Source organism: Balaenoptera acutorostrata, chromosome 1 (genome assembly GCF_949987535.1).
Source record: "Balaenoptera acutorostrata chromosome 1, mBalAcu1.1, whole genome shotgun sequence".
In the NCBI taxonomy this organism is placed as follows: domain Eukaryota; kingdom Metazoa; phylum Chordata; class Mammalia; order Artiodactyla; family Balaenopteridae; genus Balaenoptera; species Balaenoptera acutorostrata.
The window spans coordinates 46,614,293-46,638,175 of record NC_080064.1 but is presented as its reverse complement, the minus strand read 5'-3'; the positions used below and the strand labels follow the sequence as shown (position 1 = coordinate 46,638,175).

The 23,883-nt window shown below is 57.2% G+C and overlaps 1 protein-coding gene across 1 annotated transcript; it reads right to left on the bottom strand.

Moving 5' to 3' along the window:
- Positions 1–512: 512 nt before the first annotated feature.
- On the bottom strand, positions 513–23,541 carry PCSK9 (proprotein convertase subtilisin/kexin type 9). Its single transcript, XM_007164387.3, has 12 exons — positions 22,913–23,541; positions 19,554–19,745; positions 16,881–17,004; positions 12,922–13,055; positions 12,558–12,699; positions 9,348–9,544; positions 8,043–8,226; positions 7,354–7,527; positions 6,877–7,025; positions 5,858–6,035; positions 3,964–4,145; positions 513–2,419 (listed from the first exon to the last, which is right to left on the bottom strand). Exons 1-12 carry the CDS (start codon positions 23,114–23,116, stop codon positions 2,201–2,203), a joined length of 2,079 nt encoding a protein of 692 aa, XP_007164449.3. The 5' UTR covers positions 23,117–23,541; the 3' UTR covers positions 513–2,200.
- Between the last annotated feature and the right edge of the window lie 342 nt (positions 23,542–23,883).

The window sequence follows — 23,883 nt, the reverse complement described above, 5'->3', positions numbered from 1 at the left end:
GAGCTAGGCCTTGCTTAAGACAGCTACGCTTGCCAGCCTCAGAGTGGGGCTGGGGGCCGGGGGGGCCGCATTGCATGGGATGATTATACTTGGCCAGGTGGAAAGTTCTGAGGCTGTTCTTAATTTCAAATCATGAAAAACGACCATGGACATAATACTCACTACAGAAGCCTCAGAAACTTGTATAATTAACGTATACCATAAACATTGACTCTGCACCAGGCCCTGTGCCAGGTGCTGGGAGAGGAGAATGGAAAGGACACGGGCACCCCACGCATCTAGAACGTTGTGGGGCAGAAGTTGCCAAGGAGGGGGAGCCCTGGTTGCTGGGGGTACTCGGAAGCGAGAGGAAGATGTTGATTTTATCCCAGGATGGGCACAAGTACTCGAGTACTTGTACTCAAAATACAAACGCTCCTCAAAGGCTTGATTTACTCAACCACCCCACAGACTGTTATCAAGCATCTTGTATAAGCAAGGCCTCATCCTAGACGGTCAAATTCAGGCAAGAGTCATGACAAGTTGTTTTTATTTTAAAAAGTCACTGTATAATAAAAATGCTACAAAACCCAGAATAAATATCTTCAAGTTACAAAAGCAAAACAGAGATCTAGAAAAACTACTTGCTGTAAAAAGGCAACAGAGAGTTGTTGACAAACAGACCAAAAAGACAAATGCGTGCTTGTTTGCTTGGGTGGGACTGGGGATAGGGGAGCTCAAGGAGGGAGAGTTGCACCTCCCCCTTCTCCCCTTCCCCCTCCATCCCTGCATCCCTCCAAAGGCCTCTCCACTCAGGTCCCCGTGAATCGGCCAGTACCTTTTGCCCAGTTTTCTGTCCTTGCTCACAGGGCTACCCCAGGTCTGTGTTCCCTAATGAGCCTCGGTTATTATAAAGATGGGGGGCCCAACCTGGTGCAGTAAAAAGAGCTTTGGCTTTAGGGACAAATCTGGGTTTATACCCTGGCACCGCCTCACTTCTTGGCTGTGTGAATAGTGGGCACCCACCCCCCATCCCTGGTTCCCAGTTTCCTCCTGAAGTGGGGATGACACTGTGTACTGTGCAGGGTAGGAGCGAGGACTGGGTGAGAGGGTGGATGGAGCACGTGGCCCTCCGCTGGGAACTGAAGAGTCAGCCCTGGGGTGATGTCCCCCTGCAGGCTGATGCCAGGTGGACTGCAAAGCCGGGACCAGGCCAGGTGAGGGCAGCTGGGAGAAACAAAGGCACGGCCCCGTGATCACCTGGGACACATCTGGCTGCATCCGTCATGCCGCTGGTGGGTACAAGAGCTAGGAATTTTGTCAACAAGCTGTCTTCAGGAGGTGAGTCGTAACAGCAGGACTGGGAGGGCCCGTGGAGATCACCGAACTGATGGAGATCTCTCTAAAGAGCAAGGACTTGAACCAAGGCATCTTGGCAGCTGGCCCTGGGCTCATGCTTCCAGCCTCAACATCCTCATCTATCCAATGGGTATGAATATAGGCCCTGCCTTTGCCCCAGGGCTACTCTGAAACTCTGTGAGAAGGTGGGTGGAGAAGCCCTTTGGACACTTTGAAATGCTGACCACATCTGGGGAAGCATCACCCCTCATCAGTGCCACCCTGCACCCCCCAGAGGCATGGAAAACTGATCTCCCACTAATTCGGGAGCCCAACGGGGCATCCCTAAAGCGGGCAGGAGGTGAGGGGCCATCTCCACCTTCCACTTCCCCTGACCAATATTTGGCCCCTTCCAGCCCTCAAGCGCCTCCCTGCCTACCCACAGGAGGATGACCACCTCCTGCATGGAGGCCTGAGGACTGACTGACTGCTCAATAAAAGTAATTCTACCCACAGTGTTGGCATCTTGGGAGCGGCTGGCAGGAAGCTGAGCACAGCCTGACCAGCGTTAACGGTGGCATGTGGACCCAGCCCCACAGCGAGGGAGGGGCTGCCTGGCACCTGCAGCCCTACTCACTCAGCCTCCCATGCAGCTCAGGCCTGGGAAGGGGTGATCCAGGCCGAGAGCTGGGGTTCTCCCAGGCGGACAGCCAGCGCACCCCGAGTGCCAGCGCGAGAGCTCCAGAAGCAAGAGGTATCCTCTTCCCTGGGGTCCAGGCTGAGGAAGGGGGAAGGAGGAACCACTTCAAAGCCCAGCCGAGGCCTGGGACCACGGCCCCCAGGCCCTGGCCCCTTCCCCATGCACGCGTCCTGGGCAGGGCGGTCACTGGGCCTCCTGGGGGGCCTGCTCCCCTGAGGGCCGGCTCCGGCAGCAGATGGCGACGGCTACGGCGGCCTCCTCGCCCGTCCTGCCTCCTGCTCCGATGTCCCGGCCCCTCACCACACACGTGTTGTCCACAGCGTAGGCCCCCAGGGTGGGGCAGGCCCCGGGGAGGGTCCCGCAGCCGGTCAGTGTCCAGCCTCCCTCGCAGGCCACGGTGACCTGCCAGGGCCAGGGGACGAAAGAAAGCGCACGTATGGCCCAGCACACTGTGAGCCAGGCCGGGAGGGCACAGGCCGCAGTCTGCCACGCCAACACGGACTCCTGGTCTTCCCCCGACACCACGCTCCCCACAGCCCTCCCCATCCCGGCCAGCGGCAAGGCAAAGCCTGGGATGCCCCCTCCACGGCTCCCACCACGCCGTCCCTCGGGTCTGCGGGCTCCTCCTCCAGGCCCTAGCGTCCTCCACGCTCCTGCCCTGGCTGAGCCCCCGCCCCCGGGCCTGGGCAGTCGCCGTGGCTGTCCACCTGCCTATAGCAGGCCTCCCTGCTTCCGCCCCCTTCCCTGCAGTCTTCGTGGCGCAGCGGCCGGAACGAACCCGCTCACACCCAGGTCAGACACCCGTTCCCCTCCCCACACCCCAGGCTCAGAACCCTGAGAGGCTCCCAGCTCACTCAAGCAAAAACCAAAGTCCTTACTGTGGCCCTCAGGCCCCGCCTGAACCCTGTCTCTGGTTCCCTGCCTCACTCGGTTCCCACCTCACTGGCCCTCTGGCTGTTCCTGGTGCTCCTTTGCCGCGGCTGTTCCCTCTGCCTGGAACACTGTTCCCTGTCATGTCCCCCACCTTCTTAGTGAGGCCTCTCCTGAACTCCCCCTCCCCATTCTCTTCCCTGCCTTACTTTTCTCCACAGCAACTTCTAAGTACTCTGTAATATTACTCATTCGTTTACTGTCATCCCACTAGAAAAGACGCCCCAGGAGAACTTGTCAGGTTTGTATCTCCACCGCCTGGAATGGTGCCTGGAATGCCAGAGGCCTCAATACATGCTGAGCAAGTGGACCTGAGACAGCCCTTGCCCTCGGGAAATGCAGCATCCAGACCACAATCACTACAGACTTGCTCTTAAAAACCTCTTCTGAGGCAGGAGAGTGGACTCCCCAGGGCTTCCTTTTAAGACGCTCCCTGTGGCTTTTAAAAGGAGACTTATAGAGAAGCCGTAGGGAGGTTGCAGTCTGCACTGGCAGTTTCTGAGGGCCTCTCACGCCCCAGTCCCCCAGCGTGCCTCCCCTCTCTGCAAGCCCTTCCTCGCCTCGCTGGCCCCGCTAGCCACCCCTCCACCTGCAGCGCTCAGCTCAGGTGTCCCGTCCTCTGGGTCATGACTGAGTCATCCTCCCAGCAGATGTGTTAAGTGGGTTAATCAGCGAATGTGTGTGGACTGCTTTTCTTATGCCATATTTACGCATATTCTTCCAAAGGGGGAGAAGCATGCCCCAACAGCAAATCTCACTAAGCTGGACAAAAGCAAAAACTGGCCCAGCGACACACACACACACACACACACACACACACACACACACACACACACACACAGGTGCTGTCCACACAGCTGCAAAAGCTGCTGACAGCACCCACCCCACAAGCCACTCCCCAGATATGTGAGGGTATGGTGGTGACACAAACATTGACCCAGAAAAGCTGCACAGGATGGACACGTGCCACCCCACGCGGCATCCGGCGCCCGTCCCGACCCCCCGAGCCCCTTCACCTTCTCTGCAGGGCCCGGGATCCCGTGCTCCCTGACTTTGCACTCCAGACCCGGCGCGTGACAGCAGGAAGCGTGGATGCTGGCCTCCCTGTGGCCCACACACTGGTCGGGCTGACCCCGTGGCCTCAGCACAGGCCACCTGGGGGTGCCAAGGTCCTCCACCTCCCAGTGGGAGCTGCAGCCTGGGGAAGAGGAGGGCCGGCTCAAACACCTGGATGCTAAGGGACCCTCTGTCTCTCCTCCCCGCCCCATTCAGTCTCCATCTTTTTAGGGTCTGAGTCTGGAGCTGGGAAACCCAGAAACAAGTCTTGGCAGGAAAAAGGCACTACTAGCCTGAGCGACAGGGCTCTTGGGTTCTCAGCTCAACCTTGCTGCTGGCCTGCTGTGTGACCTTAGGAAAGCCATACAACCTCTCTGGGCCTCAGTGTCTCAGGGAAAACATCATCTCCTCTCCACCCCGACATGGGGAGGGGGCTCCAAGGCCTGAGATGCTAGACCAGGAAATGGTATTCCTCCCCATAACCCAGCCACCCAGGCAGAAGTTCAGGGGTGAGCTTGATGTCTCTCTGGGAGACATGGGCCTCCCTCCAGAGCTTGGGAGTCAGGCACACCCCCCTGGCTACGAGACCTCAGAGAGTGTTCCTAGGCTATAGCAAGCCTCAGTTTCCCTCTGTAAAATGAAAAGGGAGGCTGCAAGGGTGAAGTGAGGACATGCATGAGGAGCCCAGCACAGCATCCGGCACCGGGCAAGGGCTCTGCACGTGTTAGGGTCATGGTCACTGGAATGCCCGTGTTAGCTGCATGGCCTTGGGGAAGTCACTCGGCATGTCAGGGTGCATTTCCCTTCGCTGTAAAGTGGGACTCTTTTGGATGTGCTTCATAGGTAGTGGGTTCTATGACTCCGATGTCTTCGAACTGTCATGTGCCCTGGAGTTCATCTGCTGGGCGTTCCCAAAGGGGAGAGCCATCAGAACACAGTGGACTTCCCACCAAGCCAGGACCCCAATAAGATGGCAGGTGGCCTGCTGGACCTGTTCCAGCCCCTCCACCTGACTGGGCTCATCTTTCCCCTGCAGAGCCAGCTCCTAACTCGTCACTCGCCCTAGTCACCCTCCTCCTCCTCAGACTTCAGTGGCTCCCCAGTACATACTCGATGAAGAATCAACTCCTGAGCCAGTTATTCCAGGCCCGCTACCTGCCCTCTCCCCAAACGCTCCCCAGGACATCCCATGCACCCTCCAAGCAGGACAGCTCAGCCCCCTCCTGATTTGAGGGGCACCATCCCTGGATCCCCCACAAGGTCCCCATCTGCGACTTCCTGCTACCTACCCAGGGCATGTTTTTGACACAAGGTAGCCCATCCACAGTTACCTATATCAGAGAATGGACTTTAAAGCAATGGGTGATAACCAGGATAGCTAGCACTTATGTTGTCCTAGCACCAAGCTAAATGCTTAGCACCCGTTATCCTCATTCTATTGCTGAGGCACCTGAGGCACAGAGAAGTTAAGTAACTTGCGTAGGTCACACAGCTGACGACTGGCAGAGCCAGGATTAAACCAAGGTCAGCTCCACTTTCGGAGCCACTCCCTAAACTGCCCCTCATGCAATGTGCTGCCTGTGGGGAAATGCCTACGATGCCTCAGGCCTGGTGCTCTAGGTGTTACTCATTTCATAGCAACCCAGTGAAGCAGGAACTGCCGCCACCCCTCTCAGGGAGGAGGAGGCTGAGACGGAGACAGACGAGGTGCCTTCCCAGGGCCACAGGGATGGAAAGGGTAGCACTGGCCTTCACACCAGGCCATCGGGCTCCAACGTGGGGCCAGCCGGGTGGGGGCAGGTGCACCAGGATCCAGAGACGCCTCCTCACCCCAGGGTGGGCCCAGCCGCCTACCTGTGAGGACGTGGCCCGGCTGGGGGCAGCGGGCCTGGGTCTGCACTCCGGCCCCAGCTGGCGGAGCCGTGTGGACACGGCAGTTGGCCTGGGGCAGCAGGCAGCACCTGGCAACGGCGTAGACACCCTCACCCCCAAACGCGTTGTGGGCAAGGCAGACGCGCCTGCCCCCTCGGGCCTGAGAGTCAAAGACAGAAACAGGAACCTGCTTTAGAAAAGGCTTCAAAACACAGGATGAGGGGGCTGGAAGGAGCTGACTCGGGCACCTGGTCCCAGCCCCTTGAAACGTCTCCAATGGCCTCGCAAGGGGCCAGCCAGCCCCTGAGGACAAGGAGCTCACTTCCACCCAAGGCAGATGGTTCCGCAGATGGGCAGTTCTGAGTGTTATAAAGTTCTTCTGGACGCTGAGAGTGACTTCAAAATGCAGATACAGGGAAATCTAAGACCCCAGAGCAAGGACCTGGCCTGCTCAGCCCTGCCCCACTCTCAGCCTCTCGCACGTGCACTCACACGCAGGAGGCTGCAGAGTCAAGCACACTCCCAGACACCGGCTCCCAGACAGAAACACCTGCCCGCCCCTTGTCCTCCTGGCCTAGGCACTGCCCTTCCACCAAAACACTGCGGCCAGATGGCATCTGTGCCAGGCTCTGCAGCCTTCCCATCAAGTCCCCTCTTTCGCTGCTTTGAGAAGATTTCTCAACTGCCAGAACCATGGAACATCTGAGTGAAAAGGGCCCTGGAGACCACTGCGTCCAGAGGCAGCGAATCCCTGGCACACGTCTGGCCCTCCCCTCCCCCGAGGCGGGCACAGGAATCCATCCATCCTCATCCTGCAGAGTCTCCCGGGAACCCTCAGTGTGCCTCCCTCCCGCAGCACCCAAACCGCGTGACTGAGATATGCCCCATTCGGCTTGAACTTGCAGACGGGCGCTGGAGTTCAGAGGAGGAAGGGGCTCGGGCAGATCTGGGCCTGGAAGCGAGAACCCCACTGCACGCTCCGACGGGAGGGTACAGGTCACCTCAATGCGCTCGCCCCGCCGCTTCCCGCTCCTGGAGAAGCTAGAGCAGCCCAGCAGCTCCTCAGGGGCAGCGCAGCGGGCCTCGGCCGTGGCCATCCGCGTGGGCCCCGAGTGCGCCGACCACACGGTCCTGCAGAACAGCTGCCCACCTGCAACGAGGCCCTGGGGTGAGGAGGGGTGGCTGGGGAGGGGAGCCTCCGTCAGGGCTCTGCTCACAGAGGGCTCCAGATCTTTGGCTCCTGGTGGGGGAGAGGGGCCTTAAAGAACGTGATCCATTTTCCCATTAAAACAGGTCATGAAAGCCCTTGCAAAGCCCTTCCGGAGCCCGTCCTACTCAATCTCCCCCAGTGTCTAGGAGCCGGTGGCCGAATCCTCCCTCCACAGATGAGGGAGGGACAAGATTGCCCAGGCCACACAGATGCCCTGAGACCTCCCAAGCCCCAGTCTGGATTCTGCCCGCCCTGCCATCCTGCTGACCTGCTCCATAGGTGCTGGGGGGTAGTGTAGCCACCAGGTTGGGGGTCAGCACCCGCTGGTCCTCGGGGAACCAGGCCTCATTGATGACGTCTTTGGCAGAGAAACGGATCAGCCTCTGCCTCAGCTCAGCCAGGGTGAGCTCCGGCTCAGCGGTCAGCATCCTAGCCACGATGCCTGGTCGTGGGGCAGGTGGTGAGAGATGGTGGTGGCCTGGCCCTCCTTCCCAACCTGGGACTCCTCTCCTGGTGCACACATGAGCGCGCACACACACACAGACACACCAAGCTGTTCTTTAGAAGTTAAACCACCTGCAATCCCGTGCTAAAAGATGGCCAGAGCAAGACGTACATCCTACTCTCACACCTCCGAGCCTTGGCAATAGCTGTTTTGTTTGCCAGGTAAACTCTTATTCATCCACCAAACCCCAGATGAAATGTCCCTCCTCCAGGAAGTTTTCCCTGACTTTTAGCCTGGTCAGGCACCTCTCCCTTCCACACAGCCCTGGCTACTCCGTTTGTGCACCTGCCTCCCCCATCAGACTGAGCGTCCTTGAGGGCACCATCAGTCTGACTCATCTTTACTCCCCCATACCCAACACAGAGCCTGGCACACGTGGTCCTGGTGCAGACCCTGCCTGCCAAAGGGGCTGTCAGAATCATGATGGCTGAGGCGGTGGGGCAGCTACTCACCAGCCACATGGGCGGCAGCCTGTGACGTCCCACTCTGTGATGTGAAGCAGGTGCTGCAGTCACTGGAGGCACCAATGATGTCGTCCCCTGGGGCAAAGAGGTCCACGCAGCGGCCAAAGTTGGTCCCCAGGACCCCCAGGGTCACCGGCTGGTCCTGGGCATTGGTGGCCCCAACAGTAATGACCTGGAGAGGTGAGGGAGTGGATGGCAGAGAGGGGAGCCAAGGAGAGGATGTAGGGAGACTGAGACCTTGCCAACTGGGCTGGCCAACTCTTATATACCTGTTTGGCCCATTCAAATATCCCCTCCTGAGGGAAATCTGACTCTCCAGGCAGAACTCTGGCACTCTCTGCCCCACCCGGCCCTGGTGTTGCCCTCTGTCCCTACCGCATGCCAGGCACCATTCCCGAAGTCCCCAAGGTGCTTCCATTCTAGGGAGGGACCCAGACAGTAAACAAACAGTAAGCAATGCAACACATTAGGTGGTTATAAGTGCTAAGGAGAAAAGCAGAGCCGGCAAGGTGGAAAAGACCTGCTGGGTTTTGTCTGCTTTATGCGATTTAAAATTCGGCAGCCAGGGAAGGTTATCCATCAGTGTCAGGCTGACATGTGTGCCCCCCACCTGCCCCCTGACCCCAACACCCCCCCCAAGACTATGATGTCCTTGAAGTGGGATGAGATTCCTTCCCCTTGGTCCCCCCGGTGCCCACACCGCCAGTAGGTGCCCTCGCACGTTAGAGGAAAGGACGGGCGTTGGACCTACTGGGTCAACCTCTCAAGCTGAGAAGCGTCATCTCTGTGCTCATGTAGCTCCCCTGGGACACACCTGGACCCTCAATGCAGGGCCTCAGGGGGCCTTCGGGGGCGGGCGGGGAGGTGGACAGTGGGGAGGCCCTGGGATACTGGCAGGAGAGTGATGCGGGCAAAGCCCCTGGGCCCTTACCGACTGGACCGAGAGAGGGAGCAGAGGGAGGCCGGGAGAAAGCGGAGGGAGCTATGGTATCAATCCAGGGGACAGCAGATGGCCGGAGGCGATGGGATTGGGGAGAAGGGGACGGGGGAGTCACGAGACATTCGGAGGGAGAGGGGCCAGGGCGTGGGGCTGGAGCTGCACTGGGGGAGTGGAGAGTTGAGGCTGGTGCTGTACACAGACTGGGATGGTGGAGGTTCAAGCCCCTCCTCTGCCCAGGCTCGGCCCTGGCCGTCTCCGACACGTCCTTCCAAAGCCAGGCCAGTTCAGGAGCACACCCCATGAAGCCCCCAGGGGTCCACCTGCCACCTTCCCCTCCCTTCGGGAGCACCCACCTCGGGAGCTGAGGCCGGGGAATAGAGACAAGCGTCATCCCTGAAGTTGCCCGCAGCGGCCACCAGCACTGCCCCCGTCCCGACCAGGTGCTGGCAGGCGGCGTTGAGGGTCGGACTGTACCCACCCGCCAGGGGCAGCAGCACTACCAACCGCCCCGCCGGCTGGGCCAGCTGGCTTTTCCGAATAAACTCCAGGCCTGAGAAGACAAAGCCAAGGTCACCCATGGGGAGGAACGCTCCCCCTCCCCACCCCCGCCCCCAAGGCCCCCGTGAGGGTTAATTTTACACGTCAACTTGGCGAGGCTACGGGTGTTTGCTCAGACATAGGTCTAAGTGTTGCTGTGAAAGTACTTTGTGGATGTGATTAATGTTTACATCAGTACTTTGAGTAAAGCAGATTACCCTCCATAATGGGGGGTGGGCCTCGTCCAATCAGTTGAAGGCCTTGCGAGAAAAGATGGAGGTCCCCCAAGGAGGAAGGAAACCTGTGTGTACACTGCCTTCAGACTCAAGATGCTGGCATCAACTCCTGCCAGAATTTCCAGCCTGCCAGCCTGCCCTGCAGATTTCAGCCAGCCCCACAATATGTGAGCCAATTCCTTAAGATAAATCGCCCACTATGTGGTATATGTATGTATTTATAAATATAAATATACACACACATCCTATTGGTTCTGTGTCTCTGGACAACCCTTACTAGTACACATGGGAAGCATGTTAACAACAGCAGCACTTATAAAACCAGCCCACTCCCGAGCACTTATATGCACCAGGCTCCTTCTAAGTGCCTGACTATGGGAATTTACACAATCCTCACAGTAACCTTACTATTATTTTCCCTTTCCAGGAAACTGAGGCACCAAGAGGATAAGTAAGATTCTCAGAGGAACAGGAAGGGCCCCCTTTGCCCTGCCTCTGACCTTCACAAGCCTCGTTGCCATCCTCTGAGGGCTGGTGTACAGTAATCCTCCCCCACCACACACACACACACACACACACACACACACACACACACACACACACTCTCCAGTGAGTCCTCACTGCCCACTCGCAGCTGTGGGCCCTGCCCTCCCACGTGTGAAAGGGGACACTACTGCTCGAACTGTGTCGAGGATCAAAAGACTCCTCGCCCTGGAGCTGGAGTGGGGTCGGGGGTGGGGCTTGATAACCTTGCCCCCTCGGGGGGTGTCATGCCTTGACCCCGGCTGCACTCCCCCGCCCCAGAGCCGAGTGTGCAGCCTGGAGCCCAGGCCCAGTGGAGACCTGGGTTCTAACACCAGCTCTGGCCCCCATGTGCCAGGGGACCCGGAGCTGACAGCTCCTCCTCTCAGGCTCCGGCTCCTGCTCCGTCAGATGGGGGTGTGGCCGGCTGACCTCTCAGAACCTTCTGGATCTGGGCCTCTGGGAGGTCCCCGGGGCTGCAGCAGAGGTGGGAGTTGGGGTCCCATAGCCAGGCTCCTCTTAGGAGGAGACAGCTGCCCCTCACACCAGGAGGGGCAGAGCGGAAGTAGGAGTGGAGGTGAGAAATAAGCACGATTACAGCTGCCATTTATCAACCACCTGCTGTATATATGTTTCTGTGCTCGGACTTGACACACTTTACCTCAACAATCTGCTGACAGAGGAGACCGGCGGTGACCACGAAAGTAAAAGCTATTGTTCGTGGAGCCCCCGCTCTGCTCCAGGTAATGTGCTAGGGGCCCTTCCCAAAGCGGGGACCTCTTCTTCCCCGGGAAACCCTCCAAGCCTAGGGTGCCAGGCCTGTGGAAGGCCTTTCAGGGCACAAGCGGGCCTCCCCTCCTCTGCACACTGACCTTTGGGAATTGGCCTGCTGAGCTGAGGTCAGTGGATAAAGGGGTGGGACAGGAAGGAAGGATCACCTGATAGGGCAGGGGATTATTGATTCTTGCCTTTAAAACTGAACATCAAAACCTGTGCTCTAGGGCTTCCCTGGTGGTACAGTGGTTAAGAATCCTCCTGCCAATGCAGGGAACACAGGTTCAAGCCCTGGTCCGGGAAGATCCCATATGCCGCGGAGCAACTAAGCCCACGTGCCACAACTACTGAGCCTGTGTTCTAGAGCCCACGAGCCACAACTACTGAGCCTGCGAGCCTCAACTATTGAGTCCGAGTGCCACAACTACTGAAGCCCGCGTGCCTAGAGCCCATGCTCTGCAACAAGAGAAGCCACCGCAATGAGAAGCCACGCGCCACAATGAAGAATAACCCCCACTCGTGGCAACTAGAGAAAGCTCACGCGCAGCAATGAAGACCCAATGCAGCCAAAAATTAATAAATTAATTAAACAAACAAACAAAAACCTGTGCACTAAACTGCAAAGAATCAGGGCAGAGCTCACTCACCAAGCACAAGGCAGGCACCACCAGCCCTTCAAAAAGGCCTATGGCTGCCTCCGCCAGCTCAGAGGCCAGCGTCTGACACAGGGGTCTGGGTGCTTGCAGTGGAGGTCAAACTCAGAGCCGGCACCTTCCCCAGCAAGGTCACTGGCTCTGACTGTGTGACCCTGGGCAAGTCACTTCCCCTCTCTGGGCTGATTTTCTCAACTGTTTAACAGGCTCACAATACCACCCTCAGGGTATGGAGTACAAAGTCCTTTGCTCAAGGTCTGGCCACAGGAGGGACTCAGTAAGTGAGAATTGCCACCCTCTTCTCTGTCCACAGGCCTCCCAGGGTCCTAGCTCTAAGCTGGACCTTGCCAGAGGTGACTGGATGGAGAAACCTGCAAGAGTCTGGAAAAAAGTCTTCTGCCAGTTCCTCTACCAGGTCTACCCAACCAGGGCTCCAATCAGTCATGAGAAGGAGAGAGTCCCCCGGTGTTAAGCAGAAGATGGAGAAAGTTTGCTTAGATCACCTCGAGGATACATCCAAATCCAAAGTAACATGACAAAAGACGCAACTATTTTAAAAGATTTGGAAAGGGGAGCAGTGTGAAACTGTAGAAAGACCACTGACTAGGGGTCAAAGCTGCAGGACCTGCCTGGGCTGAGCCCTGCCCCTCTCTGGGCCTCAGTTTCTCCATCGGCACTCATGACCCCTGGGGGCCCTGCCCACTCTGACACTCTGGGACTCTGCCTCTGGGGCAGAGGCTGCCTTGGTCTCCTCGGTCAGGAGTCAGTTCTCCCTGGGCTGAAGCCCCGTCCCATGCCAGGTCTGGATGCAGAGACCAGCACATCCGGAGCCATCACTCACCTGTGAGTGTGCTGCTCACCGTGCCCTTCCCTTGGCAGTTGAGCACACGCAGGCTGCGCAGGCTGGCGCCCTTGGCCACGCCGGCATCCCGGCCACTGACGACCCCAGCCAAGTGGGTGCCATGGCTGTCACACTTGTTCGCCTGCTCGACCAATACAAGACCCGAGTGAGAAAGCTCATCCACCCTGTAATAATATCAGTGAGTGACCGGACAGACGTCCCCACCCACAACTGATGGCAGGGCAGGGGCAGTGACAGCTGGGGAGGCCAGCAGGGGTGCAGCTGTGGCACTCCGCGGGTGGCATCACCTCCAGGTCGGGGATGAGGGACGGGGGCAGCCCTCCCGCCTCAGGGACATGCTCACCTGTCTGTGGAAGCGTGTCCCATCCTCTTCGGGCACGTTCTCGAAGTCAGTGACTACCACCCTGCCCTCAATTTCCCGGTGGCCACTTTGGATACTGGTGTCTAAGAGATATACCTCCACCAGGCCACCTCCAGCTTTCCAAGGTGAGGTTTGTTCGAAAGGAAAGAATAACCATGAGGTTAACGTAATAGTTAACACGTATAAATTGTTTACCATGTCTCAGGCACTGCTCTAAGCACCTTACATATGTCAACTCAGAAAATCCTCTCCAGGTACATACTTTTATATCTTTATATCACAAACAAGGAATGTGAGGCACAGAGAGGGTAAGTAACTGTCCACGGTCACACAGCTGGTGATGGTGGAACCAGCAAGAGAACCAAGTAGTCTGGCTCCATAATATTAATATTAATATGAAATAACAATGTGAACACTCGAAACTAATAAATACAATGGAAAAAACTATGCCAAGCCCCTACTTAAAATTTTTCACAGCTCCCCAAACCTGAGACCACAGAATTTAAAGAGAGAACAGGATTTGACAAGTAAAAGGAGACTAACAGGCCTGTATGGCCGTCTGAGCAGGTCCGCTCATTTCACAGAGAGGAAACTGAGGCTCAAGGAGGATGCGTGGATCTGGGCCTCCTGGGTCCAAGCCCATGCTTTCTCCACTCCACCAGCTGCCAGGACGGCTCAACGGTGGCTGGTTCCAACTGACACAAGTTACAGGCTCAGAGAAAACAGCAATATTGGAATTTCTCCAAAAGCCTACCACCTACACTTCATCATTTCTAGTTGGGTCAGTTCAGATTCTCCAGGAGGCAGGCACCAAGATGCGACGAGACCTGCAGGGGACTTCCTGGGGAGATGCCTACACGGGACAAAGGTGGAGGGGGCAGGAGGAAGCAGGGAGAGCCTGCAGGTGTGACACCTGTGGAAGGAGAGTAAGGAAGAGGGTCAAGTAGGCAGAGCCCCAGACTGCAGCACTGCTCTCGGAAGCCTCAGAGGCCTTCACTCCGTCCTCGAACCCCCATGCAAGGTGGGACCGCTGTTGTCCCATGTCGCAGAGGGGAAAAGGGGCCTCAAGAGGAGTTATCACTAAGGGCAAAGGGACCTGCGAGTGGCCTCTTACAGCCTCTGATTCAGTGCAGGGAGCTATGGCAGGTGGGCGCCCAGTCCTCCTGCATCCCTCCAGAGCAGGGAGCTTTCTCCCTCCCACAGGACAGCCCCTGCCATGCCTAGAAGCTCGGAAGGCAGCCAAGTTCTCCTCATCTCTGCCCAGGAGGGCCCTGACCCTGACCCTCTTGCCTCTTCCCCGCAGGCCACACCCCTTCCTGCCTCAGGGCCTCTGTCCTTGTTCATTTCTCTGCTTGGACATGCTCCCCCTGGTGGGGCTAATGATACCCACTGCAGGGCTTGGCTGAGTGTCACTTCCTCCAGGAAGCCTTTCCTGACTCCATGCTCACAGCTGTCTAGACTCCTTCGTAGCTCCTACCCCATCCAGACTACCTGGTGTCATGTAGCTATCTGTGTAAGGATTAGCCTTCTTCATGCACTAGAAGCTCTGGTGGGGGGCGGGGTGGGGGGCGCGGGCAGAGACCAAGTCCATCTTGTTGGTCTTTGTGTCCCCAGCACCTAGCACAGTGCCTGGAGCACAGTGGCTACTCGAGAACTTACTGTGGCATGGAAGGAGAGGAGGGGGAGGGCTGAAATGACAGCACTCTCACTCTATACCAGACACGGATGGAGGCTCGCTACAGCATAAAGAGCATTAACCCCAACACAGCCCCCCAGATAGGACTGTCATCACCTCCCGTTTTTGCAGAGGAACCTGAGGCTCATTCAAGCTCACGCAGCTTGAAAATGCTGAAGTCTGGGTTTGAGCATGGCAGTTGTCTCCAGAGCCTGTGCTCGTCAGCCCTTTGCCAGGTGGCCTCTCTGTGAAGGAAGGGTCTGCTCCTGGCCGGGTGCACCACTCCACTCACATGCATGGTTCCCACTCTGCCCCACTCCGACCCAACAGCCCCCGGGGGGCCTCGTCCAGCCAAGCCCTTCTGTGACTCCTGATGGACTCCACATTCCTGTCTTCCATCCCCACCACCTCTCACAGCCACTGGGAGCAGGAGGAGGGTAAGGCAATCCATGGGCATCCCAGTGGGGAAGGAAAGGATCGCACATCTGCTTCTGGCCTGGGGGAGGGCAGTGGGTCCAACGATCACCCCAAAAAAATGTATGTCCACATTCTAGCCCCTAGGACCTATGATCATGACCTTATCTGGCAAAAGGGTCTTTGCAGATGTGATTAAGTTAATGACCTCCAAATGAAATCATCCTGGATTATCCCAATGGGCCTTAAATCCATTGATGGGTCCTCATAAAAAAACAGAAGAGGAGAGATACACGAAGAAGATCATATGAAGGAGGTATGGGCAGGAGTGATGCAGCCATAGCCAAGGAACGCTGCAGTCACCAGAAGCTGGAAGGGGCAGGGAAGATGCTCCCCTAGAGCCTTTGGGAGGAGCTTGGCCCACTGACACTTTTATTTCCGACTGGAGAGTACATTTCTATTGTTTTAAGCCACCGGGTTTGTGGTACTTTGTTAGGGCAGCCCTAGGAAACTAATTTAGGGGCTGTGGCCTTCTCTCTCTCCTGCTTGGCTTGGGGTCCCCCGGAACCCCCTGCACAGCATTCCCTCCCCATTCCCCTTACTAGCCGGCTCCAGGAGGTCCCTGAGGCACAGATGTGGAAGGTGGGGTCTCTAGGGTCTCTGCCTAGAGAGGAGCAGCCTGGGGTGGGGAGAGGCAGGCTCTTCCTGCCAAGGGCACCCCCTCCCTGGCCACAGGCTGCCCAGAACGGTCAGCACACCCTGCCTGACCAGGCCCCGCACCTCTGCCGCTGTCAACCCTGGGGTGACGCACCACACTTCCTACTAATCTCCCATCCTGGCCGCGAGCCCTGGGAGGCCCCAGGTCTACCGTCTGTCACGATGACAGCAACTCAGAACCCGCCTAGCCTTTCAGTTCCCAAAGCATTTGCACATCCTTCACCTCATTGGAGCCTCACTACGCCCTGTGAGGACAGGAAGGGGTTACTGTGCCCATTTTACAGATGAGGAAGGGGAGGATCAGAGAGGGAAACGCCTTCCCGAGACCCCACGTGAACCAGCAAAGGGCGGAGGCTGAACTCACCCCCAGGTCTGGCTGAGTCCCGGAGCAGCACTGCGTTGTCTTTCCGCTGAGCTCCAGACCTCATGCTGTGGGCTCCTCAGACTCCACACGGCCCAACCACAGCCCCTGATCTCCCCAAACCAGCTGTCCTTCCCTTCTTCCCCAGCTCAATAAATGGCACCCCCACCCACCTACAAGGCCCTGCCCAAACCCAGGCCGCTTTCCTTGGCCTCTCCTCCTCCTCCTGGCCAGGCCACCCCACGCAGAGGGAAGAGTGGGAGGAGAGGCCTGGAGGGGACACACAGAGTAGCCCACGCAGGGAACCCCAGGAAGCCTAGCGATGCTGAAGGGAGGAGGAGCAGGGCAAGGCGGGAGACCAGAGACCAGGTGGGGGCGTGGCAAACGGGGCTTATCTGTCCCGTTATGGGGTCCAGTCCTGTCCTCAAGGCACTGGGATCACCCAGACCTGTGGGCCTTAGGGGATGTCAAGGTCAGGATTACCCTCTCCCCACCTGAGTGCAGCCTGATGGGCCAAATGGCAAGAAGAGGCAAACGTGAACTTTTAGAAGGTGGGAGAGGGGCTCATTTAAAAAAAAAAGACTTCTGCATTGTACCTGAGGCAGAAGGAAGGCAGGGCATGGGGGCTGGATTGGGTGGAATGGGACAGAAAAGGGGTCAGCGGAGTGGACTGAGCTCTAACGCCCCTGGGAGGTGAGGACCGTCGGCAGGGAGGAGAGAGCGGCACGTGGCCTCAGCTCGGATGGAGAGGCGCAGGGAGCATGGGGCCCTTACTAGGAGCGTGGTGTTCATCCGCCTGGCGCCGCGCAGAGAGAATCCGCTCCAGGTTCCACGGGATGCTCTGGGCAAAGACGAAGGAGTCCTCCTCGATGTACTGGACGTGGGGCAACGTCAGGGCCTGCAGAAGGCAGAGAGGTGGGGCTCGGCTTCAAAAGCCATTTGGCTGACAGTAGCCATAGCCACAGCCCTTCACCCACCTGATCAAGCCTGTCCCGAGTCACACACCAGTCACACACCTGTCCTCTCCTGGTGTGGGGTTTCCTCGCTCAGGTTGGGGAGCCCAGCACCCGCCAGCACGGAGGATGCCTTTTAGGAAGGATTCTGAATTTGACATGCCATCTGGGGAGCCAGGCAGTGCCCAGGCCCCGGGGAAGGCTGGACCTGGACTCCATGCCCAAATCATGATGCCCTCACTGGCCATTCTGTTTCCCCCAGATCCGTTCCCGCCCTTCTCCACCCTGCAAGGCATTGGGAGGCTGACCCTGCAGACTGCAGCACCCAGGCCTCCTTGCAGTGACTTCTGGCTGGGATCAGCCAGAGGGAGGCCCAGCAGGAGTTTTGGGGGATGAGAGGGTGTCTTCACTCCCTCTCTGTTTTGGTGCAAGCTTCCCACAGTGGCTGCATCCTTTGGTGACCACGGGTCCCCCGGGGCAGCCCCTGCTCCACAGCTCCAGCTCCCACCTGGCAGAGACGACACTATTCCCTCTCCTCGCCCATCAACTTGTCACGGCAACTCATCCCTGGGTGCCTCAGTGTCCCTGTGGGCTTCCTTAACCTGTCCACACCTCCGTGAGTTTCTTTGCTTAGCATCTACTTAAATACATGATGATCTCATTTAGTCCTTAAAGAACCGTTCCTATTTTCATGCCAGCTTACAGGTAGGGGACTGAGACTCAGGGGGTGAAGAAAATTGCCCAAGGTTAGACAAACTAGTAAGGGTACGTGAACCCAGGCTGGCGCGATGCCAAAGCCCAGCTCTTGAGGGCACATGTCTGTGGCCTGCAGCTCAGCAGTGTCTCCCCTCTGAGAAGCTGCCTGGCCTTCGGGGCTCATGCGTGCCATCTGGCTCTGTGGGCATCTGATTCCTTCCCCCGCACTGTGCTGGGCATATCATCCCCCAGTTAACTGACTGGCCATCACTTCTCAGTCTCTCTTTCTGAACTGTGAGCTCAAGGGAAAGGGCTGGTGGTCCATCCTCATGTCTGTAGCACATAGTAGGTGCTCATTAAATATGTGATGAGCAGACTGATTGAAGGCCTTAACCTGATGCTTCCCCTATTAGACTAAGGGATTGGACCCTGTCTAATCCATGTCATTGTCCCCACAGGACTTAACACACTGTAGTTGTTCAGCCACCATATGCTGAATGGAATGAAACTATGCAGTAGTAGTACAGTGGAGCAAGGAGGCCTGGGCCTAAATTCCCGTTCTGCCAGTTATGTGTTGTGTGACCTCGGGCAAGACCCTGTCCCGCTCTGGGTCTCAGTGTCTGCAGGAGGCTATGAAGCACCCCAGCCACGCGGAGAATCAGTGTGAAAATGGGAACCATGTGTTCTCATCAAGTTAGGAGGACAGGGGAGGGGGGTGGGTTGGGAGGAAGGGAGCAGAGGCTAAAACAAGGAAAGGGTTGTTTTTTTTTGTTTTGTTTTGTTTTTAAAGGTGCATTTGCCAAATTCTCTTCTGCCTTTTTTTTTTTTTAATTATTATTTATTTATTTATTTGGCTGTGTTGGGTCTTCGTTTCTGTGCGAGGGCTTCCCCCAGTTGTGGCAAGCGGGGGCCACTCTTCATTGTGGTGCACGGGCCTCTCACTATCGTGGCCTCTCCCGTTGCGGAGCACAGGCTCCAGACGCGCAGGCTCAGTAGCCGTGGCCCACGGGCCTAGTTGCTCCGCGGCATGTGGGATCTTCCCAGACCAGAGCTCGAACCCGTGTCCCCTGCACTAGCAGGCAGATTCTCAACCACTGCACCACCAGGGAAGCCCTCTTCTGCCTTTTTATTAAAGCTACAAATCTTACATCCCTCAACTCGCTTCAAGTGGAGCCCCCTTTCGCAGGGAACCTCACCAGGAAAGGTTTTTAAGATATGCATTTAAAGCACTAGGGCCAGGATGAGGAGAAGGGAGGCCAGAAGTCCTCAACTACCCATGTCTGTTCTGCCCCTGCACCAAAGAGGTGACATCAGGGTCGGGCTGGAGGGGGAACAGCCTCCCTGTCCTACAGGAGGAACCTTCTGAATAGCATCAGTTTCAAAGGAATTTTGGATCCTTGAGTCATGTTTTTATAAAATGACTCTGGCCCCACTAATGTCATAGGGCCTTGTTCCTGTAGGGTTCTCATAGGCAGCAAGTTCACCAACACAAAGACAGCTAGAAGACAGACCACTGGGTCTGATCCCAGCTCTGCCTCTGGCTGTCTGTGTGGTCCCTTCTGAACTTTGGTCTCCTCATCTTTCAGATGAAGATGAAGTACCATTGAGGTATGGCCAGGCTTGAAGGGCATCCCGTACTGAAGGCCAGGAGCCACTGTGCTTGGTACTCAGTAAGCACTCTGTGAACATTTGCTGCCTCCTAATGGTCAGCCATGGGCACACCCAGGACAGTCCCCTGTATGCACGTGGCAGCCCAGCCCTTTCTGGAAGTAGTGCCCCGCCCAGAGACGGAGCTCACCAGCTCCAGCAGGTCGCCGCTCATCTTCACCAGGAAGCCGGGGAGAAGGTCGTGGAAGACGTACAGGATCTTGGTGAGGTAGCCACGGTGGGCGGCCTGGGCCTGCAGGCGGCGGGCGGTGCGCTCCGTCTGCGAGCGGTGGGTCTCTTCCTTCAGCACCACCATGTAGGTGCCTGGCAACCTCCAGGCGTCCTGGCCCCCAGCGAGGAGGAGTGACATGATGACATTAAAAAAAGAAGAAGGATGCTATGATTGCTTCATCCACCTATGTTTACAAGTTAGAATTACAGCAAAAGAAACTCCATAGAGTATAGGAAGTATAAAGAGAAGTCACCAAATTAGGACCCCCAAACCACATAGAAGCCAACTATTAGTATTAACCTAACATATACCACACTTTCAAACTCGACAGTCAGGCAAAAACGGGAACCATGGGCCACAGTCAACACCAGGTTCTCCTCTGCACCTGCACCTAGTTCTCTGTGGGGCCGACCAAGGCCTGGCCACCCCTGGAGGCCCTGCCTGAAGGCCACCTCCTCCCGAAGACCTTCTTAATTACACCTCCCTTCCCTGTGTCTCAATTTGAAATAGTCACTTCCTCCCGGTTCTAGTACCTCCCTGACCCCCTCCGGAGGCAGTCCAAAAACATGGCCTGAATCCCAACCTCAATATTTACTGGCTATGTGGTCATGGGCAAGTCACTCAACCTCTCTGAACCTCAGATATCTCCTCTGTGGTGTGGGGAACATAATACCTACGGCACAGGCCTACTGGGAAGGCTAAGAGATGTAGTTGTGTAAAGCATCTAGCAAACAGAAGGGATGATTGAGTGAGCAAAGGCAACACTTCTCACATGGGATAAAAGACTCAAGGCCATGGTCTACAGGAGCAGATTTGTTTGCTCTTAGCTCTTATCTGCTCCCACTGCTCTCAAACAGACACACCTGTGCTCAAGAACCTTCAGTGGCTCCCCATAGCCTGACAAAGTCCAAACTACATGCTCCCCCTTGGTCCCCGCTGCAACGTACCTCTGTAGCCTAATCTCCCACATCTCTGTACGTGCACCAGAGTAGAATACAGTCTACAACCCTTTATCCAAAATCTTAGGGTCAAATGGGTTTCAAGATTCAAAACTTATTTGGACTTTAGAAAGGTAGTAATAGGCAATCAGGGTGCTCAGAGGCGTCTGGAGCAGCATACTGTAATCTATGCAGCGAAATATAGGAATATAAATATTTACATCCGTGGGATAAATTATAAATAATCTCATGTCAGTTCAGGTCAGGTTACCACCAAATAAATTACAAGAAACCTTTTGGGTTTCAGAACACTTTACATTTCAGAAGGCAGATAAGGAACTGTGCACATGTGCTCCCTAGTCTCCACCTCTGGCTTTCCCAGGTCTGAGCTTTTGTTCATGCTACCCCCTTCACCTAGAATAAAATTCCCCTGCCACTTTCATTTAAACTCCTATTTATGCTTCAAAGGCCCATCTAAAATGCCCTCAGCTAAATGAAAATCTAATGAATTGGGAGGACACTTTGTGCACTGGAAGGAGACTTGCCCTAGAAGCCTAGTTCTAATGCATCGGGGGGTGAAACCCCTCTCTCTGGGTCTCAGTTTCTCATGAATAAAATAAAAGGATTGGTCTAAAATCTTTCTCTGCCCGCCAAAAATATTTTTATTATAAATTCAATCTCTACAAAATATCCATTGAAGGAATGAATAAATGAACTTCTGGAGGTTCTTGTTCCAAACTTCTGCTGGGGAAGAAATACCCTCAAGCGCCTGGTTTAAGTGGTTGTCTGGCCTTTGCTTACTCACCTCTCAGGATGGGGTATTCACTACTTCTAGAATAGTTATTTGGGGGCAGTGGTGACTTGAAACGCCCTTTCTCATCCTTGTCACAACCCATCAACATCCTTCTAGAAGGTGAAAGGCTCAGGGAACAAGGAAGAAGGAGCTAGGAGCTGAGTAAACTTCACTCTTCTGTGGGAGCCAGACTGAAGAAGAGAGGTCCCTCCCCTCTTGCCACTAACACAGGACACAGGCAACACTAAGGGCCTGACACCCCTCTGCACCCAGCACACTCAGGCAGAGGAGCTGGGGCAGAAGCGCAGGCCAGATGTCCATTAGCCTAGAACTTCCCCTCTGCCCCAGGAGCTGCAGTTTGGAGCAAAAAGGGCATCACTGGGAGGTTGCACTGCAGCCAGGTAAATAGCTACCTCCTACAGTGCTCTCTTCACTGGCTCACATGGTGGGGAGGTCACTCACGTGGGCAACAGAGCCCCTTTCCCTTCATTCCTCCATCTGCCCAGCACTGACTCTTTACAACAAACCCTCGGGAAGGACTGTCACCTCCCTTCTAAAGATAAGGAAAATGGAGGCTCAGAGGTTAAGTGACTTGCCAAGCACCCCTCAGCTAGTGAGTGATGGAGCCAGGATTCAACCCCAGAGCTGACTCCAAGCCCGGTAGCAGGACCTCAGTTGAGCCCTGGGAAGGTTAAAATTGGAGGGAAGCAGCAGTCCCAACCCTGGGCAGGAGCTCCCATAGCCCAGTGGCCAGGTGCTGGCCTTGATCTTCAGGAAACTCGCCCCACCCACTGTGGACAGGCGTGGGTGGGCTGCGGCTACCAGGCTCCTTCCTTCCCGAGAGCACCAACAAGCCCTTCCCAGACGAGCCCAAGGACCCCAACGGGCCTGGAGAATAACTCCGTCCCTTCCCCTTCAGTTTTGCTCTTTTCTTCAGCTGAAAAAGATGCAATACTAGAATGTGAGTTTTGTGGCATGAAGAAATTGCCTCCCGCCACTATCATTCATTCGCCTTCTCTCCCGCTCCACTCCTGTCACAGCAGCGCCGTCTCGTCCCAAGACCCCCAAGCCCACACCCTCCCACACTCCCCACACACACTCTGCGCTACCCAGATTTCCCAATCCGCGTCAGGACGCATAATAATATCTCCTCTCTGCCCGGGGCCGTTCTAAGCACGTTTCGGGCACTAGCGCCTTGCCCACCCGAGCCTCAGTGGTGAGGCACGTCCAGGATCTGAGCAGGCGATCCTGGAGGTGCTCTGCTCGTCCTAGCTGGCGCCTACCAGTCTCCGAGCCCCGCGCACCTTTCCCCCGCAGAGCGCACCCCAAAGAGCCGCCGTGCGCGTTCTCCCCGCCACCGCGCCCGCAGTCCCCAAGATCCGCGCCAAGCCCGTCCTCGGGTGAGCAGAGGCCCCCCACCCCCAGTGACTTTCTCTCCAGCCCCTCCCTTCCGGGGTGGGGGATGGGGCGCTGAGGCCAGAGAGGATATGGCCACCGCCCGGGTCCCCGCGCGGGTTCGCCCCCGCCTCCCACCGCGGCGTCCGCACCTTTGCGCAGCGGTGGAAGGTGGCGGTGGCCACGTTCTGGGCCGTGTCAGCCGAGCTGTTCTCCTCCGACCGGAAGGCGAGCACCAGCTCCTCGTAGTCGCCGTCTTCGTCCTCCTGCGCGCGGGCGCCCGCGGGTCCCAGCAGCAGCAGCAGGAGCAGCAGCAGCGGCGGCCACCACGGCCGCCGGGAGCTGCCCGTACCCATCGTGGGGACAGGAGAGGTTTGCGTCGGGCGGGGGGAGCCGGGGGCAGCGCGCGGGCCAGGCCCGCAGCGCCTGTGCCTCGCGGCGGGGAGCTCGATGCGAGCGCGGGACTCGGGCCCCGGCGGGGACGCGCGCCGGGCCGGGCTCTAGGCCTCCGGCTTGGGGGCTGCGCCGAGGAGAGGCTTGCCGGCCCCGGGCCGTCTCACTGCCTGGCTCGCCCCTCCTGGCTCGGACCCGACCTGAGCCTGAGCCCTCCTGCAGCCGCGCGCGCCTCGACGCCGCGGGGGAAACCTTCCGGAGTGTGGGTGCGCGACGCCCAGGGTCCAGGAGATCACGCCACCTGAGCCCTATCGGATGATCCTACCTGATTAAATATTAACGGAGCCCCCGGACTGAAGGATCGGGTTTCGGCCTCGTTCCCCCTCCCCACCCCCACCCCCACCCCCACCCCCACCCCCAAACGGCGTCAGATTACGCTCAGAGAGAGGACAAAATCCCAAATCTTAATTGGGCTGGAAGGCTGTTCCCGCGCTCCCGAGACGCCTTCTCCCCGCCCCTCAACCCGAGCCCTGCGAGCTGTGCCAGGCACCAAGTTCGGCTGAGCCCACCTCGTCAAGCGTTTCTGGGCTCTGCCTTGGCACTGGCCAGCCACCCTCCTCGCCTACCCCCTGAACGATGTTAAACCACTCCGTCCGGGTCCTCCTCCTCGCCGCCGCCGCCGCCAGTGACTGCGGACCCCTCGCTGCCCCCAGCCCCCAAGTCTTTCCGC

Coding starts and splice junctions, on each gene's coding strand:
- PCSK9 (XM_007164387.3), bottom strand. CDS start 23,116: ATGGGTACGGGCAGCTCCCGGCGGCCGTGGTGGCCGCCGCTGCTGCTG. Junction 8,227..9,347: donor CCCCGGCCTCAGCTCCCGAG/GTGGGTGCTCCC, acceptor TCACCTCTCCAG/GTCATTACTGTTGGGGCCAC. Junction 2,420..3,963: donor TCCCGGGCCCTGCAGAGAAG/GTGAAGGGGCTC, acceptor TGGCCCTGGCAG/GTCACCGTGGCCTGCGAGGG.